The sequence below is a fragment of the Dendrobates tinctorius genome, unplaced genomic scaffold (genome assembly GCF_039654945.1).
Source record: "Dendrobates tinctorius isolate UK_male_01 unplaced genomic scaffold, ASM3965494v1 ptg000535l, whole genome shotgun sequence".
NCBI lineage: Eukaryota > Metazoa > Chordata > Amphibia > Anura > Dendrobatidae > Dendrobates > Dendrobates tinctorius.
The window spans coordinates 334,321-355,550 of record NW_027362194.1 but is presented as its reverse complement, the minus strand read 5'-3'; the positions used below and the strand labels follow the sequence as shown (position 1 = coordinate 355,550).

General features: G+C 47.8%; 1 protein-coding gene across 1 annotated transcript; it reads left to right on the top strand.

Moving 5' to 3' along the window:
• The first annotated feature begins 578 nt into the window (after positions 1-578).
• Positions 579-17,473, top strand: LOC141078326 (nebulin-related-anchoring protein-like). The gene is made up of 7 exons (XM_073565082.1): positions 579-1,357; positions 8,591-8,689; positions 11,078-11,182; positions 11,405-11,512; positions 11,603-11,914; positions 15,155-15,304; positions 17,056-17,473. The coding sequence occupies exons 1-7, from the start codon at positions 1,217-1,219 to the stop codon at positions 17,149-17,151; spliced, it is 1,011 nt and encodes a 336-aa protein (XP_073421183.1). The 5' UTR covers positions 579-1,216; the 3' UTR covers positions 17,152-17,473.
• Positions 17,474-21,230: the final 3,757 nt, after the last annotated feature.

Below are 21,230 nucleotides of genomic sequence, written 5' to 3'. Positions count from 1 at the left end.
TGTATTTAACATTGTTGATGATTCGTCCAGCAATAGTGATTCCTTCTTCTTTTTTGGCAAGTTTACCAGTTGTCCGTATCTGCTGACACAGGTGAGTGATAGCATCTACTGAGGCTTCAGAAGACTTTATTAGCTCTATTGGAATATTGTCACATCCAGAAGCTTTATCACAGCAACAACTTCATCATTCAGGACGTTCGGCTCTGTATCCCCTCTCCAGTCTGTTTCTTCCCCCATCGTTGAGTCGTTCTTGTAGACATGCTCTGTGCCCTCTCCATCTTTCCTTGATCTTTCCTGGCTCAGTTAGTTTCTCCCTGGTGTCTTTCAACATTCCCACACTTGGTTGAACCTTTGGTCATATGTCTTCCTGGTCTTGCCCATGAGATGTTCACTTTTTATCTTTCGGTAATACATTTCTTTATTTACTCGAATGTCTCTCATTAATCTTTTACTGATGTTGTCTACCTCCTGCTTGTTACCTTTTGGCATTCGTCTTCCTTCGATGATCTTTAGGGTCTCTTCTGTTGACCACGGCTGAGCAGGTCTCTTTAGGACCTGTTGAGTCTGTTTGTGTATCTTGACTCTAATCTTTGTTTTCAAAAGTTCATGATCAGGTCCACATTCAGCTCCTGGTCTTGTTTTCATGCTTATGGTCGACGAACTCCATTTTTGATGAACACATATGTTGTCAATCTGATCCTTGTAGGCCCCGTTCGGTGATGTCCATGTCTACAGTCTCCGTTTCTGATTTTGGAAGAAGGTGTTCATGATGGACAGTTGATTTGCCGTACAAAAGTCAATGAATCTTCCTTCAGTCTTGTTTCGGTCACCAAGTCCAAATTTTCCAGGAACGATTCCATATTTGCAGTAGCACACTTTGGCATTCAAGACTCCAATGATAACGAGAAGATATCATGCCAAACATATCAATCATCTTCTGAAAAGATATCTTAGTCTTTAAATATTATCAGCTCGAATGCCCCTTTAATTGAGATCTGTTTGGCATACAGAGGCAGTCTACTGTATGACAGCTTGTGGCCACGAGAAGGTTTGTGCATCTTAGAGAAGGTAAACTTATCTGAATCTGCTGATAATAATGATATAATAGTAATCTCCCACCCTGCGACCGATCCGTCCCAAATCTGCTTTATTATTTAATGGCTTCCCTCGTTTACTGGGAAACATTGTATATGATGCTTCTCCTCCGGAAACCTGCATGAATCCTAATTATCCATCTCTTCCCTCCTCACAGTCGCGATACAAATCAGATCTAAACTACCTAAGAGGTGTGGGATGGGAGACGGCGGGATCTCCGCATATTCAAAGTGTGAAGAAAGCCGGAGAGCTGATCAGTGAGGTAAGAAATATAGAAAGGGTTATCTCCTGAGCTCAGTGTCGCCCCCGTGACAAAGTGTATGAGAACTGCCAAGCAAATGGGGAGACTTACCATACTGCCCCTATGTACAAGAATATAACTACTATAATACTGCCCCTATGTACAAGAATATAACTACTATAATACTGCCCCTATGTACAAGAATATAACTACTATAAAACTGCCCCTATGTACAAGAATATAACTACTATAAAACTGCTCCTATGTACAAGAATATAACTACTATAAAACTGCTCCTGTGTACAAGAATATAACTACTATAATACTGCCCCTATGTACAAGAATATAGCTACTATAATACTGCCCCTATGTACAAGAATATAACTACTATAATACTGCTCCTGTGTAGAAGAATATAACTACTATAATACTGCTCCTATGTACAAGAATATAACTACTATAATACTGCCCCTATGTACAAGAATATAACTACTATAATACTGCACCCTATGTACAAGAATATAACTACTATAATACTGCCCCTATATACAAGAATATAACTACTATAATACTGCTCCCTATGTACAAGAATATAACTACTATAATACTGCTCCTATGTACAAGAATATACTGTAACTACTATAATACTGCTCCTGTGTACAAGAATATAACTACTATAATACTGTCCCTATGTACAAGAATATAACTACTATAATACTGCCCCTATGTACAAGAATATAACTACTATAATACTGCCCCCTATGTACAAGAATATAGCTACTATAAAACTGCTCCTGTGTACAAGAATATAACTACTATAATACTGCCCCTATGTACAAGAATATAGCTACTATAATACTGCCCCTATGTACAAGAATATAACTACTATAATACTGCTCCTGTGTAGAAGAATATAACTACTATAATACTGCTCCTATGTACAAGAATATAACTACTATAATACTGCTCCTGTGTAGAAGAATATAACTACTATAATACTGCTCCTATGTACAAGAATATAACTACTATAATACTGCCCCTATGTACAAGAATATAACTACTATAATACTGCACCCTATGTACAAGAATATAACTACTATAATACTGCCCCTATATACAAGAATATAACTACTATAATACTGCTCCCTATGTACAAGAATATAACTACTATAATACTGCCCCTATGTACAAGAATATAACTACTATAATACTGCCCCCTATGTACAAGAATATAACTACTATAATACTGCTCCTGTGTACAAGAATATAACTACTATAATACTGTCCCTATGTACAAGAATATAACTACTATAATACTGCACCTATGTACAAGAATATAACTACTATAATACTGCCCCCTATGTACAAGAATATAACTACTATAATACTGTCCCTATGTACAAGAATATAACTACTATAATACTGTCCCTATGTACAAGAATATAACTACTATAATACTGCCCCTATGTACAAGAATATAACTACTATAATACTGCCCCTATGTACAAGAATATAACTACTATAATACTGTCCCTATGTACAAGAATATAACTACTATAATACTGCTCCTATGTACAAGAATATAACTACTATAATACTGCTCCTGTGTACAAGAATATAACTACTATAATACTGCCCCTATGTACAAGAATATACAATAATACTGCCCCCTATGTACAAGAATATAACTACTATAATACTGCCCCTATGTGCAAGAATATAACTACTATAATACTGCTCCTGTGTACAAGAATATAACTACTATAATACTGCCCCTATGTACAAGAATATACAATAATACTGCCCCCTATGTACAAGAATATAACTACTATAATACTGCCCCTATGTACAAGAATATACAATAATACTGCCCCCTATGTACAAGAATATAACTACTATAATACTGCCCCTATGTACAAGAATATACAATAATACTGCCCCATATGTACAAGAATATAACTACTATAATACTGCCCCTATGTGCAAGAATATAACTACTATAATACTGCTCCTATGTACAAGAATATAACTACTATCATACTGCTCCTATGTACAAGAATATAACTACTATAATACTGCCCCTATGTACAAGAATATAACTACTATAATACTGCCCCTATGTACAAGAATATAACTACTATAATACTGCCCCTATGTACAAGAATATACTATAATACTGCCCCTATGTACAAGAATATAACTACTATAATACTGCCCCTATGTACAAGAATATAACTACTATAATACTGCTCTTATGTACAAGAATATAACTACTATAATACTGCTCCTATGTACAAGAATATAACTACTATAATACTGCCCCTATGTACAAGAATATAATTACTATAATACTGCCCCTATGTACAAGAATATACAATAATACTGCCCCCTATGTACAAGAATATAACTACTATAATACTGCCCCTATGTGCAAGAATATAACTACTATAATACTGCTCCTATGTACAAGAATATAACTACTATCATACTGCTCCTATGTACAAGAATATAACTACTATAATACTGCCCCTATGTACAAGAATATAACTACTATAATACTGCCCCTATGTACAAGAATATAACTACTATAATACTGCTCTTATGTACAAGAATATAACTACTATAATACTGCCACTATGTATAAGAATATATCTACTATAATACTGCCCCCTATTTTATGTACAAGAATATAACTACTATAATACTGCTCTTATGTACAAGAATATAACTACTATAATACTGCCCCCTATGTACAAGAATATAATTACTATAATACTGCCCCTATGTATAAGAATATATCTACTATAATACTGCCCCCTATGTTATGTACAAGAATATAACTACTATAATACTGCCCCCTATGTACAAGAATATAATTACTATAATACTGCCCCTATGTATAAGAATATATCTACTATAATACTGCCCCCTATGTTATGTACAAGAATATAACTACTATAATACTGCCCCCTATGTACAAGAATATAATTACTATAATACTGCCCCTATGTACAAGAATATAACTACTATAATACTGCCCCTATGTACAAGAATATAACTACTATAATACTGCCCCCTATGTACAAGAATATAATTACTATAATACTGCCCCTATGTACAAGAATATAACTACTATAATACTGCCCCTATGTACAAGAATATAACTACTATAATACTGCCCCTATGTACAAGAATATACTATAATACTGCCCCCTATGTACAAGAATATAATTACTATAATACTGCCCCTATGTACAAGAATATAACTACTATAATACTGCCCCTATGTACAAGAATATAACTACTATAATACTGCCCCTATGTACAAGAATATAACTACTATAATACTGCCCCTATGTACAAGAATATAACTACTATAATACTGCCCCCATGTACAAGAATATAACTACTATAATACTGCCCCTATGTACAAGAATATAACTACTATAATACTGCCCCTATGTACAAGAATATACTATAATACTGCCCCCTATGTACAAGAATATAATTACTATAATACTGCCCCTATGTACAAGAATATAACTACTATAATACTGCCCCTATGTACAAGAATATAACTACTATAATACTGCCCCTATGTACAAGAATATAACTACTATAATACTGCCCCCATGTACAAGAATATAACTACTATAATACTGCCCCCATGTACAAGAATATACAGTCATATGTAAAAGTTTGGGCACCCCTATTAATGTTAACCTTTTTTCTTTATAACAATTTTGGTTTTTGCAACAGCTATTCCAGTTTCATATATCTAATAACTGATGGACTCAGATATATTTCTGGATTCAAATGAGGTTTATTGTACTAACAGAAAATGTGCAATCTGCATTTAAACAAAATTTGACCGGTGCAAAAGTATGGGCACCCTTATCATTTTCTTGATTTCAACACTCCTAACTACTTTTTACTGACTTCCTGAAGCACTAAATTGGTTTTGTAACCTCATTGAGCTTTGAACTTCATAGCCAGGTGTATCAAATCATGAGAAAAGGTATTTAAAGTGGCCACTTGCAAGTAGTTCTCCTATTTGATTCTCCTATGAAGAGTGGCATCATAGGCTCCTCAAAACAACTCTCAAATGATCTGAAAACAAAGATTATTCAACATAGCTTTTCAGGGGAAGGATACAAAAAGTTGTCTCAGAGATTTAACCTGTCAGTTTCCACTGTGAGGAACATAGTAAGGAAATGGAAGAACACAGGTACAGTTCTTGTTAAGCCCAGAAGTGGCAGGCCAAGAAAAATATCAGAAAGGCAGAGAAGAAGAATGGTGAGAACCGTCAAGGACAATCCACAGACCACCTCCAAAGACCTGCAGCATCATCTCGCTGCAGATGGTGTCACTGTGCATCGGTCAACAATACAGCGCACTTTGCACAAGGAGAAGCTGTATGGGAGAGTGATGCGAAAGAAGCCGTTTCTGCAAGCACGCCACAAACAGTCGCCTGAGGTCTGCAAAAGCACATTTGGACAAGCCAGTTACATTTTGGAAGAAGGTCCTGTGGACTGATGAAACAAAGATTGAGTTGTTTGGTCATACAAAAAGGCTTATGCATGCGCTGTATTGTTGACCGATGCACAGTGGTGACACCATCTGCAGCAAGATGATGCTGCCGGTCTTTGGAGGTGGTCTGTGGATTGTCCTTGACTGTTCTCACCATTCTTCTTCTCTGCCTTTCTGATATTTTTCTTGGCCTGCCACTTCTGGGCTTAACAAGAACTGTACCTGTGTTCTTCCATTTCCTTACTATGTTCCTCACAGTGGAAACTGACTGGTTAAATCTCTGAGACAACTTTTTGTATCCTTTCCGTGAAAAGCTATGTTGAATAATCTTTGTTTTCAGATCATTTGAGAGTTGTTTTGAGGAGCCCAAGATGCCACTCTTCATAGGAGAATCAAATAGGAGAACTACTTGCAAGTGGCCACTTTAAATACCTTTTCTCATGATTTGATACACCTGGCTATGAAGTTCAAAGCTCAATGAGGTTACAAAACCAATTTAGTGCTTCAGGAAGTCAGTAAAAAGTAGTTAGGAGTGTTCAAATCAAGAAAATGATAAGGGTGCCCATACTTTTGCACCGGTCAAATTTTGTTTAAATGCAGATTGCACATTTTCTGTTAGTACAATAAACCTCATTAGAATCCAGAAATATAACTGAGTCCATCAGTTATTAGATATATGAAACTGAAATAGCTGTTGCAAAAACCAAAATTGTTATAAAGAAAAAAGGTTAACATTAATAGGGGTGCCCAAACTTTTACATATGACTGTAACTACTATAATACTGCCTCCATGTACAAGAATATAACTACTATAATACTGCTCTTATGTACAAGAATATAACTACTATAATACTGCCCCCTATGTACAAGAATATAATTACTATAATACTGCCCCTATGTATAAGAATATATCTACTATAATACTGCCCCCTATGTTATGTACAAGAATATAACTACTATAATACTGCCCCCTATGTACAAGAATATAATTACTATAATACTGCCCCTATGTATAAGAATATATCTACTATAATACTGCCCCCTATGTTATGTACAAGAATATAACTACTATAATACTGCCCCCTATGTACAAGAATATAATTACTATAATACTGCCCCTATGTACAAGAATATAACTACTATAATACTGCCCCTATGTACAAGAATATAACTACTATAATACTGCCCCCTATGTACAAGAATATAATTACTATAATACTGCCCCTATGTACAAGAATATAACTACTATAATACTGCCCCTATGTACAAAAATATAACTACTATAATACTGCCCCCTATGTACAAGAATATAACTACTATAATACTGCCCCTATGTACAAGAATATAACTACTATAATACTGCCCCTATGTACAAGAATATACTATAATACTGCCCCCTATGTACAAGAATATAATTACTATAATACTGCCCCTATGTACAAGAATATAACTACTATAATACTGCCATAATGTACAAGAATATAGAATATAACTACTATAATACTGCCTCCATGTACAAGAATATAACTACTATAATACTGCCTCCATGTACAAGAATATAACTACTATAATACTGCCCCTATGTACAAGAATATAACTACTATAATACTGTCCCTATGTACAAGAATATAACTACTATAATACTGCCCTCATGTACAAGAATATAACTACTATAATACTGCCCCTATGTACAAGAATATAACTACTATAATACTGCCTCCATGTACAAGAATATACTATAATACTGCCCCCTATGTACAAGAATATAATTACTATAATACTGCCCCTATGTACAAGAATATAACTACTATAATACTGCCCCCTATGTACAAGAATATAACTACTATAATACTGCCCCTATGTACAAGAATATAACTACTATAATACTGCCCCCTATGTACAAGAATATACTATAATACTGCCCCCTATGTACAAGAATATAATTACTATAATACTGCCCCTATGTACAAGAATATAACTACTATAATACTGCCCCTATGTACAAGAATATAACTACTATAATACTGTCCCTATGTACAAGAATATAACTACTATAATACTGCCCTCATGTACAAGAATATAACTACTATAATACTGCCCCCATGTACAAGAATATAACTACTATAATACTGCCTCCATGTACAAGAATATAACTACTATAATACTGCCTCCATGTACAAGAATATAACTACTATAATACTGCCTCCATGTACAAGAATATAATTTCTATAATACTGCCCCTATGTACAAGAATATAACTACTATAATACTGCCTCCATGTACAAGAATATAACTACTATAATACTGCCCCTATGTACAAGAATATAACTACTATAATACTGTCCCTATGTACAAGAATATAACTACTATAATACTGCCCTCATGTACAAGAATATAACTACTATAATACTGCCCCTATGTACAAGAATATAACTACTATAATACTGCTCCTATATACAAGAATATAACTACTATAATACTGCTCCTATGTACAGGAATATAACTACTATAATACAGTCCCTATGTACAAGAATATAACTACTATAATACTGCTCCTATATACAAGAATATAACTACTATAATACTGCTCCTATATACAAGAATATAACTACTATAATACTGTCCCTATGTACAAGAATATAACTACTATAATACTGCCCCTATGTACAAGAATATAACTACTATAATACTGCAATTCTTACATGCTATATTATTCCCTCACAGAACAAATATCGACAGAATCCTGGATCAATGTCTTTTACTGCAGTTACAGATTCTCCGAGTCTCCTACATGCCAAGAATAGTTATCAGCAGTGCAGTGAGGTAAGAATATCAGAATATCTAACGGCTTTGCTCTAGGGTATAATACAGGATGTACAGTAACGCAGGATCAGTAATGTAATGTATGTACACAGTGACTGCACCAGCAGAATAGTGAGTGCAGCTCTGGGGTATAATACAGGATGTATCTCAGGATCAGTAATGTAATGTATGTACACAGTGACTGCACCAGCAGAATAGTGAGTGCAGCTCTGGAGTATAATACAGGATGTAACTCAGGATCAGTAATGTAAATTATGTACACAGTGACTGCACCAGCAGAATAGTGAGTGCAGCTCTGGAGTATAATACAGGATGTAACTCCGGATTAGTAATGTATGTACACAGTGACTGCACCAGCAGAATAGTGAGTGCAGCTCTGCAGTATAATACAGGATGTAACTCAGGGTCAGTAATGGAGTGTATGTACACAGTGACTACACCAGCAGATTAGTGAGTGCAGCTCTGGGGTATAATACAGGATGTATCTCAGGATCAGTAATGTAATGTATGTACACAGTGACTACACCAGCAGAATAGTGAGTGCAGCTCTGGAGTATAATACAGGATGTAACTCAGGATCAGTAATGTAAATTATGTACACAGTGACTGCACCAGCAGAATAGTGAGTGCAGCTCTGGAGTATAATACAGGATGTAACTCCGGATTAGTAATGTATGTACACAGTGACTGCACCAGCAGAATAGTGAGTGCAGCTCTGGAGAATAATACAGGATGTAACTCAGGGTCAGTAATGGAGTGTATGTACACAGTGACTACACCAGCAGATTAGTGAGTGCAGCTCTGGGGTATAATACAGGATGTAACTCAGGATCAGTAATGTAATGTATGTACACAGTGACTGCACCAGCAGAATAGTGAGTGCAGCTATGGAGTATAATGCAGGATGTAACGCAGGATCAGTAATGTAATGTATGTACACAGTGACTGCACCAGCAGAATAGTGAGTGCAGCTCTGGAGTATAATACAGGATGTAACTCAGAATCAGTAATGTATGTACACAGTGACTGCACCAGCAGAATAGTGAGTGCAGCTCCGGAGTATAATGCAGGATGTAACGCAGGATCAGTAATGTAATGTATGTACACAGTGACTGCACCAGCAGAATAGTGAGTGCAGCTCTGGGGTATAATACAGGATGTAACGCAGGATCAGTAATGTAATGTATGTACACAGTGACTGCACCAGCAGAATAGTGAGTGCAGCTCTGGGGTATAATACAGGATGTAACGCAGGATCAGTAATGTAATGTATGTACACAGTGACTGCACCAGCAGAATAGTGAGTGCAGCTCTGGGGTATAATACAGGAGGTAACTCAGGATCAATAATGTAATGTATGTACACAGTGACTGCACCAGCAGAATAGTGAGTGCAGCTCTGGAGTATAATGCATGATGTAACGCAGGATCAGTAATCTAATGTATGTACACAGTGAGCGCCGCTCTGGAGTATAATATAAGCTGTTTGGGGCTGAAGAGTCAGCTTTCAGTTATTAGGCAGTTAGAGCACTGTGGAAAAGTTTTATGCAGTTGTGAAAAAGATGATAAAAAGTTAAACTGTTTTCAAAAGAAGAAATTTGAGTAGTTTATAACTATCAATTAACAATGTGCTGAAGGAAAAAAAAAGAAATGTAAATCTGATCAGTATCTGGTGACCCCATGTCTCCTCCATCATCCGTATCTGGTGACCGCCCGTCACCTCCATTATCAGTATCGTAATGGAGGCAACGGGCAGTCACCAGATACTGACGATGGAGGTGACGGGCGGTCATCAGATACTGATGATGGAGGTGACGGGCGGTCACCAGATACTGATGATGGAGGTGATGGGCGGTCACCAGATACTGATGATGGGGGGGACATGGGGTCACCAGATACTGATGATGGAGGAGACATGGGGTCACCAGATACTGATGATGGAGGAGACATGGGGTCACCAGATACTGATGATGTAGGTGACGGGCGGTCACCAGATACTGATGATGGAGGAGATGGGGTCACCAGATACTGATGAGATTCACATTTCTCTTTTCTGCAGTATTTTGTGAGTTGCCATTAACCCTTCTCTCCCTGGAGGCATCTTGCTCTGCAGTCTCCTCCCGCTTTGCTTGCTGCGTTCTGTGGAGTGTAGGTTTGTAATCTCAGATCCGGTGAGCGCCGCTGTTCTGGGATGACATGTGCTAATTGTAATGCAGCACCAGAGACCACCATACCTTTCTGTATGCGGCTTTTTGCTGTAGAAGAAAGGGTTAACCCACGTTATTATTTGTAAGGATTGGTGCCGGAGTGGCGCCTCTTGGATTTTCCTTTCTCCCCCTGCCTATAACTTTTGCACAGTGCTGTATCTCTTCCACGTTTGTGTTTGCAGAGATTGTATAAATCGGGGGATCAGGACTCGCTGCACAGATGCTCGCTACCCGCAGACCATCCCGATTTCATCCGCGCTCGGGTCAACGCCGCTCAGATCAGTGACGTACGTTTCATTCTCTGGATTGATGGAATTAGTCGCAGTGATCTCTGTATGTCATGGAGCCGTGCGGGCAGACGACCTTATGACTTTGCTCATTTTCCTGCTTATATTTTGCCTCATATTTTAAATAACAAAATGAGCAGTGCTGCAGTGTAAAGCATAAGTAACATCTATGGACCATAAGATGTGGATTAAAATGATTTTCTGCTGTTTTTCTTTGGGCAGAAAGCGTACAGGACCCGGTGGGAGCAGTCCCGTGCGGTGGGCTATGACCTGCGCCTGGACGCCATTCCTTTCCAGACCACAAAAGCATCCAGGGAGATCGCCAGTGATGTAAGGTGGATTTTAGCTCTTCCACTAGGGGGCAGCACCTCCGCCCAGGGGCATTTGGTCCTTTGCTTTAACATCATTTTTCTGCTGCAGTTGCGCTACAGAGAAGCCTTCGTGAGGGATCGGGGGCATCAGATCGGCTTCCGCAGCGTCAGCGATGACCCCAAAACACAACACGTCATGAGAATCAGCAAACTGCAGAGCGACCGCGAATACAAGAAACGCTCCGCGGAGGCGAGGTCCAAGGTGCGGACTCATCTGGATCAACCGGGATTCATCCAGGCCAAGAAGAGCCAGGAGCAGGCGAGCGACGTCCACTACCGGCAGCACCTGCACCAGTACACGTGCGACCCAGAGCAGCTGGCGCTGAAACATGCCAAGCAGGCGCACGGACTGCAGAGCGATGTGAGTGCCCCGTCCAGAACCAGACCAGTGCTGAACCGGGCCCAGTGCTGAACCCGGAGCCAGTGCTGATCCGGACCCAGTGCTGATCCAAACCCCGTGCTGAACCGGAGCCAGTGCTGAACCGGAGCCAGTGCTGAACCGGAGCCAGTGCTGAACCCGGAGCCAGTGCTGAACCGGAGCCAGTGCTGAACCGGGCCCAGTGCAGAACCCGGACCCAGTGCTGATCCGGACCCAGTGCTGATCCGAACCCCGTGCTGAACCGGAGCCAGTGCTGAACCGGAGCCAGTGCTGAACCCGGAGCCAGTGCTGAACCCGGAGCCAGTGCTGAACCCGGAGCCAGTGGTGAACCGGAGCCAGTGCTGATCGGAGCCAGTGCTGAACCGGAGCCAGTGCTGAACCCGGAGCCAGTGCTGAACCGGAGCCAGTGCTGAACCGGGCCCAGTGCAGAACCCGGAGCCAGTGCTGATCCGGAGCCAGTGCTGATCCGGAGCCAGTGCTGATCCGGACCCAGTGCTGATCCGAACCCCGTGCTGAACCGGAGCCAGTGCTGAACCCGGAGCCAGTGCTGAACCCGGAGCCAGTGCTGAACCCGGAGCCAGTGCTGAACCCGGAGCCAGTGGTGAACCGGAGCCAGTGGTGAACCGGAGCCAGTGCTGATCGGAGCCAGTGCTGAACCGGAGCCAGTGCTGATCCGAACCCCGTGCTGAACCGGAGCCAGTGCTGAACCGGAGCCAGTGCTTAACCAGAGACAGTGCTGAACCCGGAGCCAGTGCTGATCCAAACCCTGTGCTGAACCGGAGCCAGTGCTGAACCCGGAGCCAGTGCTGAACCCGGAGCCAGTGCTGAACCGGAGCCAGTGCTGAACCGGGCCCAGTGCAGAACCCGGAGCCAGTGCTGATCCGGACCCAGTGCTGATCCGGACCCAGTGCTGAACCGGAGCCAGTGCTGAACCGGAGCCAGTGCTGAACCCGGAGCCAGTGCTGAACAGGAGCCAGTGCTGAACCCGGAGCCAGTGCTGAACCCGGAGCCAGTGCTGAACCCGGAGCCAGTGCTGATCGGAGCCAGTGCTGAACCGGAGCCAGTGCTGATCCGAACCCCGTGCTGAACCGGAGCCAGTGCTTAACCGGAGACAGTGCTGAACCCGGAGCCAGTGCTGATCCAAACCCTGTGCTGAACCCGGAGCCAGTGCTGAACCCGGAGCCAGTGCTGAACCCGGAGCCAGTGCTGAACCGGAGCCAGTGCTGAACCGGAGCCAGAGCTGAACCGGAGCCAGAGCTGATCGGAGCCAGTGCTGAACCGGAGCCAGTGCTGATCCGAACCCAGTGCTGAACCGGAGCCAGTTCTGAACCGGAGCCAGTGCTGAACCGGAGCCAGTGCTGAACCGGAGCCAGTGCTGAACCGGAGCCAGTTCTGAACCGGAGCCAGTGCTGAACCCGAGCCAGTGCTGAACCCGGAGCCAGTGCTGAACCCGGAGCCAGTGCTGAACCCGGAGCCAGTGCTGAACCCGGAGCCAGTGCTGATCGGAGCCAGTGCTGAACCGGAGCCAGTGCTGATCCGAACCCCGTGCTGAACCGGAGCCAGTGCTGAACCGGAGCCAGTGCTTAACCGGAGACAGTGCTGAACCCGGAGCCAGTGCTGATCCAAACCCTGTGCTGAACCCGGAGCCAGTGCTGAACCCGGAGCCAGTGCTGAACCCGGAGCCAGTGCTGAACCGGAGCCAGTGCTGAACCGGAGCCAGTGCTGATCGGAGCCAGTGCTGAACCGGAGCCAGTGCTGATCCGAACCCCGTGCTGAACCGGAGCCAGTGCTGAACCGGAGCCAGTGCTGAACCGGAGCCAGTGCTGAACCGGAGCCAGTGCTGAACCGGAGCCAGAGCTGAACCGGAGCCAGAGCTGATCGGAGCCAGTGCTGAACCGGAGCCAGTGCTGATCCGAACCCCGTGCTGAACCGGAGCCAGTGCTGAACCGGAGCCAGTTCTGAACCGGAGCCAGTGCTGAACCGGAGCCAGTGCTGAACCGGAGCCAGTTCTGAACCGGAGCCAGTGCTGAACCGGAGCCAGTTCTGAACCGGAGCCAGTGCTGAACCGGAGCCAGTGCTGAACCCGAGCCAGTGCTGAACCCGGAGCCAGTGCTGAACCCGGAGCCAGTGCTGAACCCGGAGCCAGTGCTGAACCCGGAGCCAGTGCTGAACCCGGAGCCAGTGCTGATCGGAGCCAGTGCTGAACCGGAGCCAGTGCTGATCCGAACCCCGTGCTGAACCGGAGCCAGTGCTGAACCGGAGCCAGTGCTTAACCGGAGACAGTGCTGAACCCGGAGCCAGTGCTGATCCAAACCCTGTGCTGAACCCGGAGCCAGTGCTGAACCCGGAGCCAGTGCTGAACCCGGAGCCAGTGCTGAACCGGAGCCAGTGCTGAACCGGAGCCAGAGCTGAACCGGAGCCAGTGCTGATCGGAGCCAGTGCTGAACCGGAGCCAGTGCTGATCCGAACCCCGTGCTGAACCGGAGCCAGTGCTGAACCGGAGCCAGTGCTGAACCGGAGCCAGTGCTGAACCGGAGCCAGTTCTGAACCGGAGCCAGTGCTGAACCGGAGCCAGAGCTGAACCGGAGCCAGTGCTGATCGGAGCCAGTGCTGAACCGGAGCCAGTGCTGATCCGAACCCCGTGCTGAACTGGAGCCAGTGCTGAACCGGAGCCAGTGCTTAACCAGAGACAGTGCTGAACCCGGAGCCAGTGCTGATCCAAACTCTGTGCTGAACCCGGAGCCAGTGCTGAACCCGGAGCCAGTGCTGAACCCGGAGCCAGTGCTGAACCCGGAGCCAGTGCTGATCGGATCCAGTACTTAACCGGAGCCAGTGGTGAACCCGAGCCAGTGGTGAACCGGAGCCAGTGGTGAACCGGAGCCAGTGGTGAACCGGACCCAGTGCTGAACCGGACCCAGTGCTGAACTGGTCCAGTGCTGAATCGGGCCCAGTGCCGAACCGGGCCAAATCATGTCCCAGCAGCAAGCGAGGGCTCGTCTATGGGGGTCGTCCATTATTATTATAGCACCATTTATTCCATGGCGCTTTACATGTCCATAAGGCTCATCTATAGTGGTGGTCTGTGTGGCTTGTGTATTGGGGTCATCTACGGGGCTCATACAGGAGGCTCATGTCTATTGGAGTCGCCTATGGGGCTCGTGTATGGGGCTAATTGGCCGCTGTCCTAACATTAGTAATTGTAATCTGATGTTATAATTTTAGGTTAAATACAAATCTGATTTGAACTGGATGAAAGGAGTCGGGTGGACGCCCCCCGGGTATTACAAGGTGGAGCTCGCCCGCCAGGCTGCCGAACAGAGGAATGCAGGGGACGGAGAGTGGCAGCAATCAGCAGAGAGAGACTACGGAGAGGTAGGTAACCCAGACAGACAGAGAGACAGCGACTCCTGACACTGGGGGTACAGGATAATGACGCTGACACTCGGGGTACAGGATAATGACACTGACACTCGGGGTACAGGATAATGACGCTGACACTCGGGGTACAGGATAATGACGCTGACACTCGGGGTACAGGATAATGACGCTGACACTTGGGGTACAGGATAATGACACTGACACTGGGGGTACAGGATAATGACACTGACACTCGGGGTACAGGATAATGACACTGACACTGGGGGTACAGGATGAAGACGCTGACACTCGGGGTACAGGATGAAGACGCTGACACTCGGGGTACAGGATGAAGACGCTGACACTCGGGGTACAGGATAATGACGCTGACACTCGGGGTACAGGATAATGACGCTGACACTGGGGGTACAGGATAATGACGCTGACACTCGGGGTACGGGATAATGACACTGACACTCGGGGTACGGGATAATGACACTGACACTGGGGGTACGGGATAATGACACTGACACTGGGGGTACGGGATAATGACACTGACACTGGGGGTACAGGATAATGACACTGACACTCGGGGTACAGGATAATGACCCTGACACTGGGGGTACGGGATAATGACACTGGGGGTACAGGATAATGACACTGACACTGGGGGTACAGGATAATGACACTGACACTGGGGGTACAGGATAATGACACTGACACTGGGGGTACGGGATAATGACACTGACACTCGGGGTACAGGATAATGACACTGACACTGGGGGTACGGGATAATGACACTGACACTGGGGGTACGGGATAATGACACTGACACTGGGGGTACGGGATAATGACACTGACACTCGGGGTACAGGATAATGACACTGACACTCGGGGTACAGGATAATGACACTGACACTCGGGGTACAGGATAATGACACTGACACTCGGGGTACAGGATAATGACACTGACACTGGGGGTACAGGATAATGACCCTGACACTGGGGGTACAGGATAATGACACTGACACTGGGGGTACAGGATAATGACCCTGACACTGGGGGTACAGGATAATGACCCTGACACTGGGGGTACAGGATAATGACCCTGACACTGGGGGTACAGGATAATGACGCTGACACTGGGGGTACAGGATAATGACGCTGACACTCGGGGTACAGGATATTGACACTGACACTGGGGGTACAGGATAATGACCCTGACACTCGGGGTACAGGATAATGACGCTGACACTCGGGGTACAGGATAATGACCCTGACACTGGGGGTACAGGATAATGACGCTGACACTCGGGGTACAGGATAATGACGCTGACACTCGGGGTACAGGATAATGACCCTGACACTGGGGGTACAGGATAATGACGCTGACACTCGGGGTACAGGATAATGACACTGACACTCGGGGTACAGGATAATGACGCTGACACTCGGGGTACAGGATAATGACACTGACACTCGGGGTACAGGATAGTGACGCTGACACTCGGGGTACAGGATAATGACACTGACACTCGGGGTACAGGATAATGACACTGACACTGGGGGTACAGGATAATGACACTGACACTCGGGGTACAGGATAATGACCCTGACACTGGGGGTACAGGATAATGACACTGACACTCGGGGTACAGGATAGTGATGCTGACACTCGGGGTACAGGATAATGACACCTGGGGTATAGGACTATGACCCCCAACTCTCGCGCCTCGTCTGTCTGACTCGTTTCTTTGTTTTCTCAGGGTGGAGCGGATGTAGAATCTTTCGGTGATATAAACAGAGACGCCTCCGAGATTCTTCAAGTAAAACGGAGAAGAACTCTTCCTGTGAAGAAGTGAGGGCGCTGATCCCGCGGTGTCGGGTGATGATGATGTTGTGGACTCGCTGAGCGGCTTTTGCTTCTTCGTATTTTCCTGTATTATTGAAACGTCATTCTCATTAATATGATTATTTATTCTCCCGGTGACCTCGCAGCGCCGCTCCTCTCCTCTAGAGGGCGGTGTATAGTAGTGATGTATGTATGTGACCTATCACTCCAGTGGATTGCGCCGTAGCACTTACTGTAGGACTGGCGGGATCAGTTTTCATACAATCCAAATTATTCGAGAAACGTTTGTAGAATTTTCAATTTGTTTGTACAGAATAAACACAATTAATGAAGCGAATGTGTCAGTCTCTAGGACCCTGCGGGATGCATTGGGCTAGACAATGACCTCACGGTGTGCCAAACCCTAAAGGTCATAGGTCATGGATATCAGTTTAGGAGTTGATCATTCAAGTCGGGAATGTAGTTACATAGTATCGGTGATGGGGCGGAGCTGGTAGCCTTCCATTATTTGAACGCCCCTAATTGGTCGGTTTAGGGACTGTTTAGCGCCCCCCTGACTGTAGGTGACATAGTCGCTGCTTTTTGGGGCACTGCACATTTATTGGCTTCTACCTATATCTGCGCCATGAGCACACGGCTATAATCAGTGTCTGCAGTTTAATGGCAATGTCTGTTGTAGTCTGGCATCCACCCCCTGTCTCTCCCCCATGCTTTTCACTGCAGCACTGCTTGCTCAGATTGGCTTGTGAGTATAAGTACCAGGTGAGCATTACGATTCCCAGTGCAATGACTAAAAACGACATCAACTAAAACATCGATGGAAGGTGATTAGAAAACTGCTGCTCAGACTGGGGGAGGAGCCTCTGTGCATAGGAGGAGCCTCAGTACCTGTGAGGAGCCTTTATAAGGGGACTCAGGAGCTCTGAAAGGGTGACCTCCTTTTGTCATAGCTATCTTTAGTGTACATTGGAGGGGACGGTCCTGAGACCACCACTCGGCAATTGCCCAGTTTACCCTCCCCATCCCTTAAGACTGGCAACAAATAAAAAAACTGAACTTGTGATAACTCCGAGCTCTGGTGAGACAAGAATGAGCGGCCATTAGTCAGGATCTGCCCAGAAGCCGAGATCCAGATGCCGGGGGAAGGACAGAAGTCTGGAGAATGAGGGGCAGGAGCGCGGAGGACAAGGGGCCGGAGCGAGGGGAACAGGGGGCAGGAGCGCAGAGGACAAGGGGTCGGAGCGCGGAGGACGAGGGGCAGGAGCGCGGAGGACAAGGGGCAGGAGTACGGAGAACAAGGGGCAGGAGCGAGGGGAACAAGGGGCAGGAGCGCGGGGAACAAGGGGCAGGAGCGCAAAGAACAAGGGGCCGGAGCGCAGAGGACAAGGGGCCGGAGCGCGGAGGACGAGGGGCCGGAACGAGGGGCAGGAGCGAGGGGAACAAGGGGCAGGAGCGAGGGGAACAAGGGGCAGGAGCGCGGGGAACAAGGGGCAGGAGCGCGGGGAACAAGGGGCAGGAGCGCGGGGAACAAGGGGCAGGAGCGCAGAGGACGAGGGGCCGGAGCGAGGAGGACGAGGGGCCGGAGCGAGGGGAACGAGGGGCAGGAGCGCGGGGAACAAGGGGCAGGAGCGAGGGGAACAAGGGGCAGGAGCGAGGGGAACAAGGGGCAGGAGCGCGGGGAACAAGGGGCAGGAGCGCGGGGAACAAGGGGCAGGAGCGAGGGGAACAAGGGGCAGGAGCGCGGAGAACAAGGGGCAGGAGCGCGGAGAACAAGGGGCAGGAGCGAGGGGAACAAGGGGCAGGAGCGAGGGGAACAAGGGGCAGGAGCGCAGAGGACAAGGGGCAGGAGTGAGGGGAACAAGGGGTAGGAGCGCAGAGGACAAGGGGCCGGAGCGCGGGGAACAAGGGGCCGGAGCGCGGAGAACAAGGGGCAGGAGCGCGGGGAACAAGGGGCAGGAGCGCAGAGGACAAGGGGCCGGAGCGCGGGGAACAAGGGGCAGGAGCGTGGAGAACAAGGGGCAGGAGCGCGGGGAACAAGGGGCAGGAGCGCGGGGAACAAGGGGCAGGAGCACGGGGAACAAGGGGCAGGAGCGCGGAGGACAAGGGGCCGGAGCGCGGGGAACAAGGGGCAGGAGCGCGGAGAACAAGGGGCAGGAGCGCGGAGAACAAGGGGCAGGAGCGCGGGGAACAAGGGGCAGGAGCGCGGGGAACAAGGGGCAGGAGTGCGGGGAACAAGGGGCAGGAGCGCAGAGGACAAGGGGCCGATGCGCAGAGGACAAGGGGCCGGAGGGGAACAAGGGGCCGGAGCGCGGGGAACAAGGGGCAGGAGCGCAGGGAACAAGGGGCAGGAGCGCGGGGAACAAGGGGCAGGAGCGAGGGGAACAAGGGGCTGGAGCGCAGAGGACAAGGGGCCGGAGCATGGGGAACAAGGGGCCGGAGCGCGGAGGACAAGGGGCCGGAGCGCGGGGAACAAGGGGCCGGAGCGCGGGGAACAAGGGGCCGGAGCGCGGGGAACAAGGGGCAGGAGCGAGGGGAACAAGGGGCAGGAGCGCAGAGGACAAGGGGCCGGAGGGGAACAAGGGGCAGGAGCGCGGAGGATAAGGGGCAGGAGCGCGGAGGATAAGGGGCAGGAGCGCGGAGGATAAGGGGCAGGAGTCTGGAGAATAAGGGGCAGGAGCGCGGCGGATAAGGGGCAGGAGCGCGGCGGATAAGGGGCAGGAGCGCGGCGGATAAGGGGCAGGAGCGCAGAGGATAAGGGGCAGGAGCGCGGAGGATAAGGGGCAGGAGCGCGGAGGACAAGGGGCCGGAGCGCAGGGAACAAGGGGCAGGAGCGCGGAGAACAAGGGGCAGGAGCGCGGGGAACAAGGGGCCGGAGCGCGGAGAACAAGGGGACGGAACGCGGGGAACAAGGGGCAGGAGCTCGGGGAACAAGGGGCCGGAGCGTGGAGGACAAGGGGCAGGAGCGCGGGGAACAAGGGGCAGGAGCGCGGGGAACAAGGGGCAGGAGCGCGAGGAACAAGGGGCAGGAGCGAGGGGAACAAGGGGCAGGAGCGCAGAGAACAAGGGGCAGGAGCGCAGAGGACAAGGGGCCAGAGCGCAGAGGACAAGGGGCCGGAGGGGAACAAGGGGCAGGAGCACGGGGAACAAGGGGCAGGAGCGCGGGGAACAAGGGGCAGGAGCGCGAGGAACAAGGGGCAGGAGCGAGGGGAACAAGGGGCTGGAGCGCGGGGAACAAGGGGCAGGAGCGAGGGGAACAAGGGGCAGGAGCGCAGAGGACAAGGGGCCGGAGGGGAACAAGGGGCAGGAGCGCGGAGGATAAGGGGCAGGAGCGCGGAGGATAAGGGGCAGGAGCGCGGAGGATAAGGGGCAGGAGTCTGGAGGATAAAGGGCAGGAGCGCGGAGGATAAGGGGCAGGAGCGCGGAGGATAAGGGGCAGGAGCGCGGAGGATAAGGGGCAGGAGCGCGGAGGATAAGGGGCAGGAGCGCGGCGGATAAGGGGCAGGAGCGCGGCGGATAAGGGGCAGGAGCGCGGCGGATAAGGGGCAGGAGCGCGGAGGATAAGGGGCAGGAGCGCGGAGGATAAGGGGCAGGAGCGCGGAGGATAAGGGGCAGGAGCGCGGAGGACAAGGGGCCGGAGCGCGGGGAACAAGGGGCCGGAGCGCGGAGAACAAGGGGCAGGAGCGCGGGGAACAAGGGGCAGGAGCGCGGAGGACAAGGGGCCGGAGCGCGGGGAACAAGGGGCAGGAGCGCGGGGAACAAGGGGCAGGAGCTCGGGGAACAAGGGGCAGGAGCTCGGGGAACAAGGGGCAGGAGCGCGGGGAACAAGGGGCAGGAGCGCGGGGAACAAGGGGCAGGAGCGCGGGGAACAAGGGGCAGGAGCGCGGAGAATAAGGGGCAGGAGCGCGGAGAATAAGGGGCAGGAGCGCGGAGAATAAGGGGCAGGAATGTGGAGGATAAGGGGCAGGAATGTGGAGAATAAGGGGCAGGAATGTGGAGAATAAGGGGCAGGAATATGGAGGATAAAGGGCAGCGCTGGGAATATTGAGGACAAGGGGCAGGAGCGAGGGGAACAAGGGGCTGGAGCACAGA